The 16,478-nt window shown below is 36.7% G+C and overlaps 1 protein-coding gene across 2 annotated transcripts in view; it reads left to right on the top strand.

The window, feature by feature from the left end:
* TMEM30A (transmembrane protein 30A) overlaps positions 1-16,049 on the top strand; it is a 43,836-nt gene extending 27,787 nt beyond the window's left edge. Inside the window, exons 3-6 of one of the 2 annotated variants that reach the window (XM_006896959.1) lie at positions 6,729-6,816; positions 7,763-7,909; positions 8,549-8,755; positions 15,332-16,049. In XM_006896959.1, coding sequence (XP_006897021.1) covers positions 6,729-6,816; positions 7,763-7,909; positions 8,549-8,755; positions 15,332-15,525 — 636 coding nt within the window. In that variant the 3' untranslated portion in view covers positions 15,526-16,049. The remainder of the gene's footprint in view (positions 1-6,728; positions 6,817-7,762; positions 7,910-8,548; positions 8,756-15,331) is intronic. The other variant, XM_006896960.1, reaches the window with a different exon arrangement.
* The last annotated feature ends 429 nt before the right edge of the window (positions 16,050-16,478 follow it).

The raw sequence follows: 16,478 nt of genomic DNA, 5'->3' as shown, positions 1-16,478 counted from the left end.
ATTGACTTAAGAATTGCCTGAGAAACTTTTTGAAAACATGTTAGATTGTAGTTGTTAGGTGTCATTAAGTCAAGTAAAACTTACCGTGACCCTCTGAACAAAAGATCTAAACCCTGTTCTATCCTGTACCCTTCTCACACTTCTTGACACACGGGAACCCATTGCAGCTGTCACCGTGTAAGTTGACTTGGCTGAGGGTCTTTCTCTTCTTCTTGGAGAGGTGCAGTCAGAGTGTTCTTTGGAGGCAAAAATGATGAGACTTTGCCTCACATACTTTGGACATGTTGCTAGGAGGGGCTCTTCCTTGGAGAGGGACATAATGCTGGAAAGGGTGGAGAGTCGGTGAAGGAGAGGAAGACCCTCAGTGAGGTGGATTGATATGGTGATTGATTGAAAACATGAAGCTCTAGAATATCTTTTTTAAAATAAATTCTTCTGGTTGACAGCTATGTATCTTATTTCATTGCTACCAATGCAGTAAAAGTTCAGAAACACAGAGCAAGTTAGTAATCTGTTGATTTTTTAGAATTGGCATGTAAATGCAAGTCAGGATTATGTTATGACCACAAGAGATTTAATAAATACATAACTTCATTAGGTTATCCTCATTGGTTTCTTGCTAATTCTAGATGAGTGAGAATCTTAAAGAATGCAAGTCCTAGTCTGAAAGCAAAGAAATTTCAGAAGCATGTCTATCTGTGTCTTATTGACTATGCAAAGGCATTTGACTGTTTGGATCACAACAAATTGTGGCAACATTGAGAAGAATGGGAATTCCAGAACACTTTGCTTATGTGAAACCTATGCCCAGACCAAGAAGCTGTTTGAACAGAGCAAGGGGAACACAACTTGGTTTGAAATCAGAAAAAGTGTGCATCAAGATTGTATCCTTTTTCCATACCTGTTCAATCTATATACTGAGCAAATCTTCAAGAAGTTGGACTCTGTGAAGAAGAATATGGCATTGGTATTAGAGGAAGACTTATCAGCAACCTGCATTATGTAGATTAACACAACGTTGCTTTCTGAAAGTGAAGAGGTCTTGAAATACTTGCTGTAGAAGATGAAGGACTACAGTCTTGAGTATGGATTGAATCTCAGCGTCAAGAAGACAAAAATCTTTAACCAATGACTGATAAGCAATGTCATGATAGATGGAGAAAAGATTGAAATGGTCAGTGATTTAATTTTATTTGGATACACAGTCAACATCCTTGGTACCAGCAGTCAGGAAATCAGGAGACCTATCGTATTGGGCAGGGCTACTGTAAGGCACCATTCCAGATTACTGAAGAGCAATGATGTCAGTTTGAAGACTAAAGTGCATCTGAGTCAGGCCATGTGTTACATCACTTGCTGAGCTGTGGTGTTGAAGAAGAATATTAAATATACAGTGTGCTGCCAAAAGAACAGATATGTGTTGAAAAAAGTGCAGCCAGTATACTCCTTGGAGGCAAATATGACAAAGCTGTGTCTCACATACTTGGGGCATGTTGTTAGAAGAAGTTATTCTTTAAAGAAGGGAGGTTCAGTCAAAGAGAGAAAGACTCTCAGATGGTTGACATAGTGACTGCAGCATTGGGCTCAAGTGTTTCAGAGATGGTGAGGATAGCACAGGATAGGACAGAGTTCAGATTATTGTCCCTAGAGTTGTTATGAGTTGTACTCATCTTGATGGCACCTAACACCACCACCACCAATGAGGGACCTGAAAGCAGCTGTAGACAATACGTAAATCAATGTATGTTGCTTGTTCTAATTAAACTTTATTTATAAATAAAGCTGAATAGTAGTCTAGATTTTACTTGCAGGCTGTCATTTGCTGACCCTTGGACTACACTAGACAGGACTCTTTTAAGATCTAATGGCTTTCAAAAATTTTAAAGATTTGAATAATTGATAGAGATTAAAGTCCTAATTAGAATTTTATGTAAAGCTGTTAAAAATTTGGCATCAAATTGTTTTCAGCTTCATTGTCTTACACACTAATTTTGTTTTTCTTCATTCACTATCTTTTAATGCACTTTTGGATTAGTTGCCCAAGGCTGTATTTGCTGTTGTTAAAAACAGTACATGTAATCTGCCCATTTTAAGGTTTGCCATTTTATTTGACTAGAATGCACTTCTTACTTTTCTCTGTAAGTCTACTCAAGACCTTTTGTTTTCTTGAGTATTCTTAAGACAAAACAACTTTTCTTTTTTAGGGCTCTAAAAGAACTTTGTACATACTTTATCTTACCCTGTTCATAGTCATCATCTCTCAATTTCCTTTACAAACTTATTTCCTCATATCAGGCACTCTCCCCTTTCCTTCTAGACCATTATCCACATCTCAGCTTTAGCAATGTTTAATAAATAGCACTTCTGCCTTTAACATCTTTTTTAAAAAAAATCCTTTTTTCCCCCTCTTAAATTCGTATACATTGTGTTTCACACCTTCCTCCATTGAAGTTAATGTTCCATGCAATCATTCCCAGACCCTGCCAGGTCTTTCCCATTTCCTTTACCCTATCCTTCCATCAACCAAATTGTGACCCTCCTCCCTACCTATCTCACCCCTCTACTCCCTCCCTCTTCTTGGACCCTGAAACATGTTTTACTAGTTTCCCTTCTATTTTTATAATAATTGTCTTACGCAGTATTGGTGTTTGTGAGGCTTTCACTCTGCATAATTCTCCATCTCTTCTAAGTTATGTAGTATTTTTTTAAAATCCTGGCTGATGAGTGCTGCGTAGTATTCCATCATGTGAATGTACCACAATTTCTCAGTCCATTTGGTTGAAACACATCCTTTTGAATCCTGGTTCTTGTGCTGGAAAACCCCTAGAACTAGAAGACTTTGAGAGAGTGCTTTCCCTTAGAGCTGGCATTCTAAATTCATCCTTAACATCTTTAAATGGTTAGCTAGCATTTGGAATAAAATCTCCAAATGAGAGTCACTCCACTATCATCATGTTCCCTTATCCTTCTTACCTTACCCCAGCTATCTGTGTATGGCCTCGGAAATAGCAAATTGTTTCTTAGTGGCATATGCCTTGTCTCTGCTTAAATCTCTCCTCTGCCATCTTTCACATGACCAGGTCCTCCTCCTTTTCTTTAGATCTTACATGACACATTCTCTCCTTACTGTAGAGTCTATCCCTACCCCTCCATTAGTCATCCACATGGTATTTTCGTAACACTTTAATGCATCATTTATATTTATCTGTTTCCTCAACTGCAGTGTAAGATCATTCAGCCAGAATATAACTTCCTTCATCACATGCCAAATGCCTGCCCCATCTTAGAATCCCTGAACAGTGTAGTAATTTACATGCTTGGCTGCTAACTGGAAAATTGGAAATTCTGGTCTATCTATAGGCACCTCAGAAGAAGGCCTACCAGATAACTTCTTCTAAACCAGCCGTTGAAATCCTGATGTAGTACAGTTACACTCTAATGTGCACACATTGTCATGACTTGGAACCTCCTTTAAGGCATCTGATTTGATTTAGCCAGTGTGTAGCACATTAGAAAAAAAAACAAAAAAACACAAACTTAGATAACATCGTGTCAGTAAAACTGTGTTCATAATGTAACAAAGGAGATGCAGGTACAACTGTAATAGGAAATAAAGAGCCACAATAAAGGAGTTTATATACATATACTTTCTTTTTCAAGCATGAAATTTCACCCAAGATTATAAAATTTAAGATTTTCTACTTGATCATGATATCATCATTATGAACACAGTTTTACTGACACATATGTTGTTACCTAAGTAATTTTTTTTAAAAATGCTTCACACTGGCTAAATCAAATCAGGTGCCTTAAAGTAGATGCCACATCATGGCAATGTATGTGCACCAGCACAGAGCCTCCAGCATTTCCAAGGGTGAACATCCTATTACCAGAGCAGCCATTTTCCTGGTTATGGACATTCGAAGGCTTTCCTTTTATAACACAAGAGATGGCACCCTCAGTACCAGCAGTCAGGAGATAATAGGGCAAATTGCATTGGGAAAATCTGTTCTCAGGGATCACTCCAGAGTGCTGAAAACCAACGATGTCAGTCTAGAGACTAAGGTGCGCCTAATGCAGACCATGGTCTTCACATTTACTTGCTATGCATCAGAAAGTGGGATAATGACTAAGGATGACAGAAGAAGAATCAATGCCTTCAAATTGTGGTGCTGGAGAAGAGTCCTAACATACCATAAACTGCCAATAAAACAAATAGGTCTGTCTTGGAGAGGGTGAAACAAAGTTTCTCCTTAGAGACTAGGATTTTGAAGCTGTCTCACATACTTTGGACATGTGGCCAGGAGAAACCAGTCCTTGGAGAAGGACATCATTCTTGGAAGTATGGAGGGACATTGCAGGAGAGGAAGACCTAGGATAAGATGGATTTGATACAGTGACTGGGGCAATGGAGGTTGGTGTTTCGGAATTAGTGAGACTGACTCAGGACAAGGCAGGGTTTAGAGCTGCTGTACATAGGGTTACTATGGGTCACAGGCAACTTGACAGACAGCACATAACATCAACATCTTGAACATGTTTATTTTTTTTTAAGTAGTGCTTTTACTGTCAAATTGGAACTGACCCATAGCTGAACCTCCAGTGAATTTTGGAGGCGATACATTACAAAAGAAAAAGAAGAGATTGCCCATCCTTCTTCCACAAAGCATCTGATGGAATTGAACCATGTACCTTTGGAATTATTATTAACGATATTATTGTTCAATAAATTCCACACTCTGTCGGGTCACCTTTCTTTGGAATGGGAACTAATATGGATCTCTTCCAGTCATTTGGCCGGGTGGTTGTCCTCCAGATTTCTTGGCACAACTTGGTGAACATACAGGGAAGTGTCCGTTTATGGAAATTTGTCTGTTGGTATGCCGTCAATTCCTGGGGCCTTGTTTATTGCCAGTTCTTTCAGTCTTCTTCCTTCATCACCACAGGCACTCCTTTGCTCATATGTTGTTTCATTAAATACTTCTGTGTCAGACAATTCCTTTTGGTACAGTGAATGTATAATCCTTTCATCTTCTTTTAATTCTTTCTGGATCATTTCATATTCTGCCTAAAGCACCCTTAAATATTGCAATTTAAGGCTTGAATTTTTTTTCAATTCCTTCAGCTTAAGAAATGCTGAGTGAGTTTGGCCCTTTTTGATTTTCTGATTTCAGCTCTTTGTACATTTCATTGTAATACTTTGCTTTGTCTTCCTGAGCTGTCCTTTGAAATCTTCTGTTCAGCTCCTTAATTTCTTGATTTCTTTCCTTTGCTTTGGCTTCTTGGTGCTCTATTACAGTATTCAGAGTCATCAAGAAAACAGAGATTCTTACCACTGGGCTGATTGGCAGCATCATGATAGATGGTGAAGAGATTGAGATTGTTGACAGCTTTAGTTTGCTCGTCTCCACAATCCACACTCTTGGTACCAGCAACCAGGAAATCAGGAGATGAATTGCATTGGGAAAATCTGCTGTCAAGGACCTCTCCAGAGTACTGAAGAGCATTGATGACAGTATGGAGACTAAGGTATGCCTGTTCCAGGCCATAGTCTTCACAGTTGCTTACTATGCATCAGAGAGCAAGGCAATGACTGTGGATTATAGAAAGAGAATTGTTGCCTTTTAGCTGTGGTTCTGGAGAAGAATATTGAATATACCATGGACTGCTAGAAGAACAAACAGGTTTGTCTTGGAAAGGGTAGAATCAGGCTGCCCCTTGGAGGCAAGGATTCTGAGCATTGATCAGACATACTTTGGTCATGTTGCAAGGAGGGACCAGTCCTTGGAGAGGGACCTCATTCTTGGAACGATGAAGGGACAGCAAAAGAGAGTAAGACCCTTGATGAGATGGATTGATTAGGTGACTGGGATAATGGGGTTAGGTGTGTAAGAGACAGTAAGGTTGACACAGGATAGAGCAGTTTTCAGGGCTGTTGTACATGGGGCCATTATGAATGGCAGGTGACTCAAAGACACATAACAACAATAGCCACCACCTTTGGGATTGCAGTGCAGCTTCTTAACACTAGGCCACCAGTTAGGATCCTGCAAATTTAGACCTTTGGCAGGGCCGTATAATACATATTTGAAATTAGAATCGCTGTTTCCTTTACTTCCAGTTTAAAAGGTGTGATGATATCATCTGCACGGAGTTGCACTGCTAACCCAAAGGCAGCACTTCTCTGATGTTTTTAATTTACCAGCGACTTTGGGAGAAAAAAGGATCATCTCCACTGGAGGGTCAGCTATAAGTTGGTTTTGACTTGACAGGAAGGAATTGTTTTTATTTATTTGTTTTTGTTTTCGTTATGTCACAACTTGATTGATAATAGGCCACTTTTAATTTTTCTTGGAGAGGACGCTTTGTGATTACTCTTTCTGTGTTGATAATAAAAATTATTACAATTTGATGTATTCATATATGGTAAAAGAAAACAAGCAATAGAAGTTACATGAGAGATAACAAAGTAACATTGAGGAGTATATTTTGAGTACTTACATATTTTTTAATAGTTTATAGTTTAATAATTTACAGACCCACTTTTTAATTTTTAATACAAATGTAAAACATGTTTCTTAATAGTTTAATAGTTTGCAGACCCACTTTGTATATATTACAGGTGGGAAACAGGTATAGTTTGAGTTTTTAGTAAATAATCACTGTTAGCTATAGGATTCACCCAGAGGCTTGGGCAATAATTTCTCACTTTTTCTCCTAAAACTCAGAATCCCAGTAAGGAATGTGAGCCTTACCGAAGAAATGAAGACAAACCAATTGCTCCTTGTGGAGCTATTGCCAACAGCATGTTTAATGGTATGATACAGATAAAATATATACATTTAGTATAATTTGTATGATCTATAAGAGTGTATAATCTAGTAAACATGGCAATGGAGAAGTTCACTAAGCTTTAGAAAACTACATTAAGCATTAGGTAAAGTATTCTAGTGTCTTGTGACTTTCTTTTGAACATTCCGTTTTGAGGTTTTTATGCTTGAGAAGAAAACAATGCTGAGCAAAATATATTGGATTTGCCTTCATATTTTATAAAAAATAAATTCAGAATGCCTTTTGATACCATGTATACTATTGAAAAAGAGTGATAGGAAGTAATTTAGAGTAGCACTGTCCATATAAGTGTAATATGAACCATAAATGTGAATCATGTATGTAATTTTAAATATTCTAGAAACTACATTGAAAAAATATATTTTAATAAATTGTATTTAACCCAATATATTTAATACATTAACATTTCAGCATGTAATTAATATCTAAAAGTTATTAATACAATTTGTACTTTTTTTTTATTAAGTAAGTCAGTTGATAAGGGGGAGCTCTTGTGGCCTCGAAGTTAAGAGTTGTGTTGTGAACCCACAGGTATATATGGTTCAAATCCACCACTGCTGTGGAGGAGAAAGATGGACATCTCCTCCTGTGTAATTTATAGCCTTTGAAAATCCGAGTTGGTATCAACTCAACAACACGTAACAACAAAAAAGTCACTGATACCTAATGTGTATTTTATGCTCACAGCACGTAACTATTTAGAACAGACATATTCCAACTGCTCAGTAGCTAGTTGACACAGATGTACCTTGCTTATTATTATCAAAGTTAATTCATACTTGAATAATAAAAAAGATGTCTATCACAATTACTTTTAAGAGCAAATACAAGATCCTCATGCCTCATGAAATAGAACAAGTACTATGTATTTTCAGTTTATAATTAGCCCTATTTTCCTTTTCTTGTGTAGATACATTAGAATTGTTCATGATTAGCAATGAATCTGCTGATCCTATGCCTATTACATTGAAAAAGAAAGGTATTGCTTGGTGGACTGATAAAAATGTGAAATTCCGAAACCCCCCTGGAGGAGAAAATCTAGAAGAACGGTTTAAAGGTGAAGTGGTATTCCTTTAAGATATGTAAACTTTTAAGAATGCTCAGGATTTTAATGAAGTATCTTAATTTTTTTTAATTTTTAGAATTATTTGTGGTTTTTTTAAAAAATAAAATTTACTTTTCATACCTTCGTACCAAGTTAGGTAAAATGTACATTGTTCAGTGAACCTGTAATTCTGAAAGACATGTATAATTTTACTGCAGCAAAACTTTCTTTAAAGAAGGATGATTTATTATCTAAATGTTTTTATTTCTATACTATCTTATAATAAAATATTTTTTACGATTATGTATGTACAGTATGTAGTCTGCTTCTCATATCTACTTAATACTCTAGTATTCTTTTGAGATAATTTTTTTAAAAAATAATTTTCATGAACATTTACGGAGGTTTTGGATTTACATTCATTCAGTGCTACACTTCTCTCCCCGCCCAGCCCTCCCCCTTGAGATAATTCTTAACCAACTATTTGTAATCCATTATTAAATTGTTACATGAGTAATTGATTACTGTCTAGATTTTTGTTTTTTAAGAATATATTTTTACATTTGAAAATAAGAGGAAATACTGATTATAGGTTGTAACTCTTAAGAAAATTGAATATTGTATCTGTTTATCTCTTCCTCCCTTTTTAAGGTACAACAAAGCCAGTAAACTGGCTTAAGCCAGTATACATGCTGGATTCTGACCCAGATAATAATGGGTTCATAAATGAGGATTTCATTGTTTGGATGCGTACTGCAGCATTACCCACTTTCCGTAAGTTATATCGTCTTATAGAGCGGACAGATGATTTACATCCAACTTTACCAGCTGGACGATACTATTTGAACATCACATACAGTATCCTTTTTTTGGTTATATATGCATACAAATTCACAGAACTTAAAGTGGGTGTATTTCAGCCTTGTGATATAACAAATTGTGCTTTAGTTTTCATCTCTACATTTTTATGTGAATGCATTGTGTGTATGTATGACTATATTTTAATCTACATATTTATTTTAAAATTTACACATTATAGACATCTTTTTACTTATATCTTCCAAAAATGTCCTGATTTCTTAATTTATTCTAGGACTTAAACCAATCATTCGGTAAACATTCTTTAAAATGTAGATACCGGATCCATTAGTAAATTATCTACTTTTACCATGGACTGCCAAGAAAACAAACAGATTCATCCTAGAGAGGGTTAAACCAGGCTGCTCCTTGGAGGCAAGGATTCTGGGGCTTCGTCTGACATACTTTGGACATGTTGTAAGGAGAGACAGGTCTTCAGAGAGGGACATCATGCTGGGTAGAGTAGAGAGACAGCGCATGAAGGGAAGACCCTCTATGAGGTGGATTGATTCGACTGGGGTAATCGGGATGGGCGTGTCAGAGGCAATGAGATTGGCACAGGGTAGAGCAGGGTTTAGGGCTGTTGTACATAGGGTCGCTGTGAGTCGCAAACGACTCGACGGCACATAACAACAACAACAACTTTTAGTAGGGTGATTGTAGTTGAACTTAAGGCAGAGGCTAGCAAGTGTACCTTATTTGAAATACATGATGCTGGTACTGCCATTTCTGTAGAAAATTTTGGATTGTGAAAATCAATATTTGTTCTTACCAGCATAATTGTTCATAACTCATGATTATTTAGTTGTTCATTACTCTTCTCAAAGGATGTTGTTTTTGTTGTTGTTGTTGCTGGTGTGCACCTAGTTGGAACCAACTCACCTCCCCCTCTAGCAAATTCATCACGTTAGTTAATCAGTGAGAGGACATTGCCCATCCTTCTCCTGTGGAGCAGCTGGTTTGAACATTGTGCCTTTTGCTTTGCAGCGCAGCTTTTTAAAAAAAATAAAGATTTATTTTAATTGTCATTTTAATGAACTTTTACAGAGAATATAGATTTTCATTCATTTATTCATTGTTGCACATTTTACCCCCTCTCCCTCCCTTGCCACTCCTCAAGTAAACCTTTTATTAAAACAACAAAAAAAATACTCATTGTTGCACAGCTACCTACCTCCCCTCTCCTCCCCAGTCCTCTTTTCAATGATGTAACTCTTGTTTGGGGCTGTTATTCTACGTATAATGCCTAATCTTATATTCGTTTTAAACAGTTCTTTCCTTCATCTGTTCCAATGCAATGGTCATTATCTATCCACTCTTATACTATTCTCCTCCCAATCCCCTATCTCAGACTTGCTTTATTACAGTGGTGCTATGCAGTATTTGTCCTTTTGTGACTGATATATTTCCACCCAGCATGATGTTCTCCAGGGTCCCCCATGCTGTATAATATTTTATGAGTTATTTTTCAGTTGTTGTTGTTTGTTGATTGCCTTCAAGTTGAGCACAACTTATAGTGACCCTATGAACAAAAGACCCGAAGCCCTTCCACAACTATTGACATTTATCAAAGTTCATAGAATTTCTGGAGGCATTTTATTTAGGAAGTGTGGATGCCACTCCTGCTTCCCCAAAATCTACTTAATATTCCATTGTATGAATATATCTTAGTTTTTCTATCCATTAATTTGTTGATGGGCATTTGGGTTGTTTCCATCTCTTTGCTATTGTATAAACATGGGGCAGCTTAATAAATAAGGAGTGTGCTTATATCTGTTTGGATGGAGGTTCTGGTTTCTTTAGGTTGTATTTCCAGTAGTGGAATTGCTGAGTCAGATGATATTTCTATTCCCAACTTTTTAAAAAAGTGCCTAGCTCCCTTCCATAGTGGTTGCACCATTTTGCACTCCCACCATCAATGAATAAAAAGGGTTCCAGTCTCTCCACAACCACATCAGCATTTATTATTTGCTGTTCTGTTGAATTTTGCTATTGTTGCTGGAGTGAGATGATACCTCATAGTAGGTTTGATTTGCATCTCTCTGTTAGGGGTTTTGAACATTTCTTCATGTATTTGCCATCTGAATGTCTTCTTTGGTGAAGTAGCCCATTTTGTGTATGGGTTATTTACCTTTTTCTTGTTGAGGTGCTGGAGTAGTCTTTAAATTTTAGATATAAGTCCCTTATCAGACATGTCATTACCAAATATTTTTCCCCAGTCTGTGGATTTCTTTTTTACCCTGCTGGAGAAGTTTTTTAATGTGCATAACGATTTGATTCCTAGAAAGTCTCATTCATCTATTTTATTCTATCCTGGTTGTAGATTTTTCATTATGCTTGGAAGACTGTTTATATTTTTTTTTTCTTTTTTTTTTTTCTTCACATTATTGTAACTGAAATTTTATTTTATGTACAAACTGGAGAACTTGTTTCTTGCCATGTAGAGGTCTCGGGTAGGCAATCCAAGAAAGATCACTTAGTCCAACTTGATGAAGCCGATATCCTTGGCGTACTGCCGGAAACACTGGCGGCACATATTCAGTCCGTATTTCCGGATCAGTCCGTGGCGGTTTGAGCACACGCGGCAGGAGCGGGAGCCCTGGCCGAATTTTCGCGGGTGACTCCAGTAGAGCTGCTGATGACCCATCTTGCTTGGATGGAAGCACCAAGGCAAAAAAGAAGACTGTTTATATTGTGGATTAGGGCTTCTAGAATTCTTCCAAGCTTTTCTCTAATGAAGTTTATGGTCTTTGGTTTTACTCCTAGGTTCTTGATACACCTTGAGTTGGTGGTTGTGAATGGTGTGAGATGTGGGTCTTGGTTGAATTTTCTACAAATGGTTTTCCAATTTTGCCAACACCGTCATTTCCCCACTTAACTGAGTTCATCTCCTTGTCAGAAATCAGTTGAGCATTGGTAGACTAGCTGATTTTCAGTTCTCAATTCTATTCCACTTATCTTTGTGTCTGTCACTTTACCAGTGCCAAACTGTCTTGATACCGTGGCTGTTTAGTACAATTTGAAATCAGGGAGTGTGATGCCTCCTACCTTGTTTCTCTTTTTTCAGGAGAACTTTACTTACTCTGGGTCTCTTTCCATTCCAAATAAAGTTGGAAATTGCCTTTTCCATCTCATTGAAGAATGCATTGGTATTTATATTGGGATGATTGCCTTTGGTAGAATTGTCATTTTCACAATATTGAGTCCTTATCCATGAGCATGGTATATTCTTCATTTCTCCAAGTCTCTTTTTGTTTCTTGTAGTAATGTTTTATAATTTTTTATAGGTCTTTTGTGTCTCTAGATTTGCTCCCAAGTATTTAATCTTGTGATTAGCTATTGTAGGGAGTATTCTTTTTCTTAGCTCCTTTTCTGTATTTGTTACTATAGAGAAATCCTACTGATTTTTGTATGTTGGTCTTGTATTCTGCCACTTTGCTGAATTGGCCAAATATGACCAGTAGATTTCTCACAGAGTCTAGGGTTTTCTAAGTATAACATCATATCATCTTCATATAGAGCTAGCTTTACCTCCTCTTTGCCAATTTGGATATCTCTTATTTCCTTCTCTTACTGCTCTTGCTAAGGCTTCTAATCCAATAGTGAAGAGAAGAGGTGATAATGGGCATCCTTGTCTAGTTCTTGTCTCAAGGGAGTGCCTGTAATCTCTCTCCATTGAGAATGATTATAACTCTTAGTTTTGCATATATGCTTTTTACTATGTTGAGGAAATTCCCCTTTATTCCTATTTTGCTGAGTGTTTTAATCAGGAAAGCATGTTGGATTTTGTCAAAGGCTTTTTCTGCATCAATAGATAGGATCATATGGTTCTTATTCTTTGCTTTGTTAGTGTGAGAAATTACATTGATTTTCTTATGTTCAGTGAAATGTAGCTTCTTAACACTAGGTCACCAAAGTGCCCTGCTCAAAGGCTAAAACCATGTTTATCATTGACTGTATTATTTCACATTAATAATTTGGCTACATATTCATTCAGTACTGGTGAGTGTTTTCAATCTTTACTAACATTGTGAGAACTTTCATACATAATTTCATTTAAAATGTAACTTTACAAGACAAGTATCATCTTGTTACAAACAAGAATATAGGAACATAATGCTTAATTTACCTGAGATTACCTAGGCAGTAAAAGAAAAGTTCAGATTAAGCTCAAATGCCATGGCTTTATGATGAGCCACCGTCATTGGCTGCATCCTTCATTCTGGCAGTCAGACCATTTCTTATTATTGATCTTGATAAAAAAATTATTCTTAGGAGGGAAAAACAGGGCACTTACTTTCTTCATAAATACTAAACATCTTTCAGTTCCTAGCTCGTAACTTGTATCTGTCACAAATGAAAAAAAAAATCCAAAGATCATGAGTGAAAAAGAAATTCCTAAATATTGACCTTTTAAATGTTTTCTCCTCAGTCATCTCTATGGGTAGCTGTGCTGTCTTACTGGGTAAGGAATTGTGTTGCCAACTCAATGGTAGGTTTGAATCCACTAACTGCTCCTTTGGAGAAAGATGATGGGATGTCTCTTCCCATGCAGTGAATAACCTCTTTCAACTGCCAGTCAGTTCCTACTCAAAGACAATGGGTAGAAGTTTTTTAGAAATTATCTTTATGCTTGCATCTTTTGTTCATCCAAATTAGCCACAAGAATATAATTTTGGCTTTCAAATGGATTAGCAAGTGGTAAATTAGTGACCCAGATTTAGAGTAAGGATTTTGTTGCAGTTTTTTTCCTCTCTTCTTGCTGTGGCACCTTAGTACATAACTGATCTAGCTGGGTAGTGGCAGAGTGAAAGAGATCATGTTTTTTTTGAAAGTAAATCCCATGGGACAATTTTGGACAGGCTGACCCAGTTCAGGTGCTGATAGGAAGAACTATCCAAAGGATACAGTCAAAGTAGAGAGCAGTTCTGTCACAGCATCTGAATTGCTGTTTTGTTTTTAATCTTAAGAGTAAGGGCATATGCTCACTAGTAACGAGCAGGGAACTATCTGAAACATACTTAACTGTATGTAAACTAACGAACAATGTATCTATATAGTCTGCAGTAGGATTCTTGATACTGAGTGGAAAATTGTCAGGAGAAAGACAGGATATCTGTAGTTTGACATGGCAAGAATTTGGGCCTGCAAACATCAAGTTTTAGTCAGCAAAATTAGGTATTGAGGGGAAACTAGAACCAAGGTAGATACTTATCTTTTGCAGGCTTGAGATATATACATACATACACGCACACACACACACACACACACACACACACAGAGATATATACATACACAGAGAATAGCCTGGGTAAATCCCCCAAAATATTGGTTTAATTACTAAAAACCACTGCTGTCAAATAGATTACTGCTCCTAATGACGTGTGTGGCAGAGTAGTTCTGTCCCATAACGTTTCTAATACTATGAATTTGTATAGGTGCACATTGCCACATCTTCCTCCCAGGGAACTGCTAGTTTTTCTGTTAACAGCTAAGTGCTTTAAGTGCTCTGTTGCTGTTATTTTGAGCTGTTGAGTCAGAACCAACCCATAGCAGACCTTCCAGGCAGTTTTCAGAGGCAATTAATCTCCGGGAAGAAAATTGCTTATCCTTCTCCCTCAGAGCAGCTGGTGGTGGGTTGGAACTACGTGCCCTCAGGATTACAGCGCAGCTTCTTACCCCTAGGCCACGAGAGACTCTTAAAATCTTCCTGCCTCAGGTTAAGATTAGTCTATGTTAGTGGACTCAGATTTCCATTTGTGGTCATAGGATTCCTTCTGTGGACAGTAAAGAGTTCTAGAAGCTAGAGAAGCAGGTGGGGGCAAACGTTTGATACAAAAGATGCTCATGGAAGGATTGTAAACATTTTTTTAAATTGAGATTTAGTTCTACTTTTTCTCTATTCCAACTTTGCCCAGAGCTTTAGGACTGGTTCATGAAGCTAGTTCATCTGGCACACTGGTTCCTTATTTCTTACAGTCTCTCTAAGAATACAAAGTTCTTCATCTTTTACTTCCAGTCTGTTTAGCCATCAACTCTGCATCACGTCCTGAACTTTATCTTTGCTCCAAATCAGCAGCTTAAGACCTTAATATTCTGCTTCCTGTGCTTGTGCTTAGAACCCTTTAATATTCTGTAACTGTAATTTTTTCTACACATTCTGTTTGAGTTCACCAAGAAGTCCAGTTCTTTGATTCTTCAAGTTTCTTCTGCTCTGTCAATCTGCTTTCTCTTCCTCTGTGAACTTCATTACTGATCACTTGAAAGATTTTTCGACATTACCTTTTGTGACCTCTGTCCCTCCTGTATAATGAGAACAGAAATGTGTTAAAAATTATGTAACCCTTATATCTGAATGTTTTGGCTTATAAAGTATTCTTGATCTTATTACTAACAATTAATTAACTCAGTCCTTCAAGATAAGAATTATGTTTGTGAATCAAAACATATGAGTAAAGTATCTTTTTATCATGGAATTAGATAAATACATTATAAGCAAATTAAATGCCAATTTAGAAATGAAACTTTAAAAAGTCAGCAACTAGAAATGGAAAAGTCTTCCTATACACTCTTCAGATTACCCTGTACACACTTTTGATGGACGAAAACGGATGATCTTGAGCACTATTTCGTGGATGGGAGGAAAAAATCCATTTTTGGGAATTGCTTACATCACAATTGGATCCATTTCCTTCCTTCTGGGAGTTGTACTGCTAGTAATTAATCATAAATATAGAAACAGTAGTAATACTGCTGACATTACCATTTAATTTTATATTCTGAAAACAAATCTACTGCATGTGCATCAAGGCCAGTCCTATTCATCCTAGCTTTCGAATGCTAATGTTCGGTTAGTATGTCATTTTTGAAGTCGGCACATTTTTAAAAAACAATCTTTTCCTGTGCTTCTTCCCTATGGATGACTTAGGAAAATATACGATGGGTATAAAACAAATTACCTATATTGATCATATCAACAATGTAACTGCTGAAATGGCATTCTGATAATTGCTTTTTTGTTGGGACAGGCCATATGATGCATCGAGCCCCTTTCACGTGAAATGTGTTTACTGCTTAAATGTTTATGCTAGGTTGATAATACTATATTGGCACATAATGCTGTATATGTGTGACTATTATGTGAAGAAAGGGATTGCAAAATGTATAAAATATAATACCTTGTTATCCTTTCAGGATTCAAAGTTACAGACAGATGAAGAAAGACCATTCTAAATAAAATACTTCATCATTTTTACGTGTCCTGTGTAAAGGCTTAGAGTACCATCTTTATTGAGGTGGTTCATATATCCAGTCTGACCAATGAAATTCTCTGTCAAGCTTAGCTTTTATTTTAAAAATATGTTTGCGGAGTCTAGCATAGAAATTAATGGTAAAAAAAAAATAAATTGACGGTCATGTCTAATGAGTTCAAGTAGGTTCCAGATAGAATGAAAAATTTCTTTTCCATTTCGTTAAGTAGTTTCAGTCAGGAACTCCAGCTCATTGAAGTGATTTTACATGTGATTCTGTCCCTTGAAGCAAATACTTCATAGACTAGGTGAGATCGGAAGACCATTTGGCCGACCTTCACTTTCTGCCTCAGTTGTAAACCAACTGTACATTATCAAAGAAGACTATTTTCATTCTCATAGTAGTTAACATTTAGAAATTTGATTTAGCATTGGAAATACCTCAGGCTATTTAATTTTTCAGATAAGTATTT

Source organism: Elephantulus edwardii, unplaced genomic scaffold, assembly GCF_000299155.1.
Source record: "Elephantulus edwardii isolate Elephantulus edwardi_28Jun2011 unplaced genomic scaffold, EleEdw1.0 scaffold00194, whole genome shotgun sequence".
Lineage (NCBI taxonomy): Eukaryota > Metazoa > Chordata > Mammalia > Macroscelidea > Macroscelididae > Elephantulus > Elephantulus edwardii.
The sequence above is the reverse complement of the archived record's forward strand: the minus strand, read 5'-3'. Positions and strand labels throughout refer to the sequence as shown.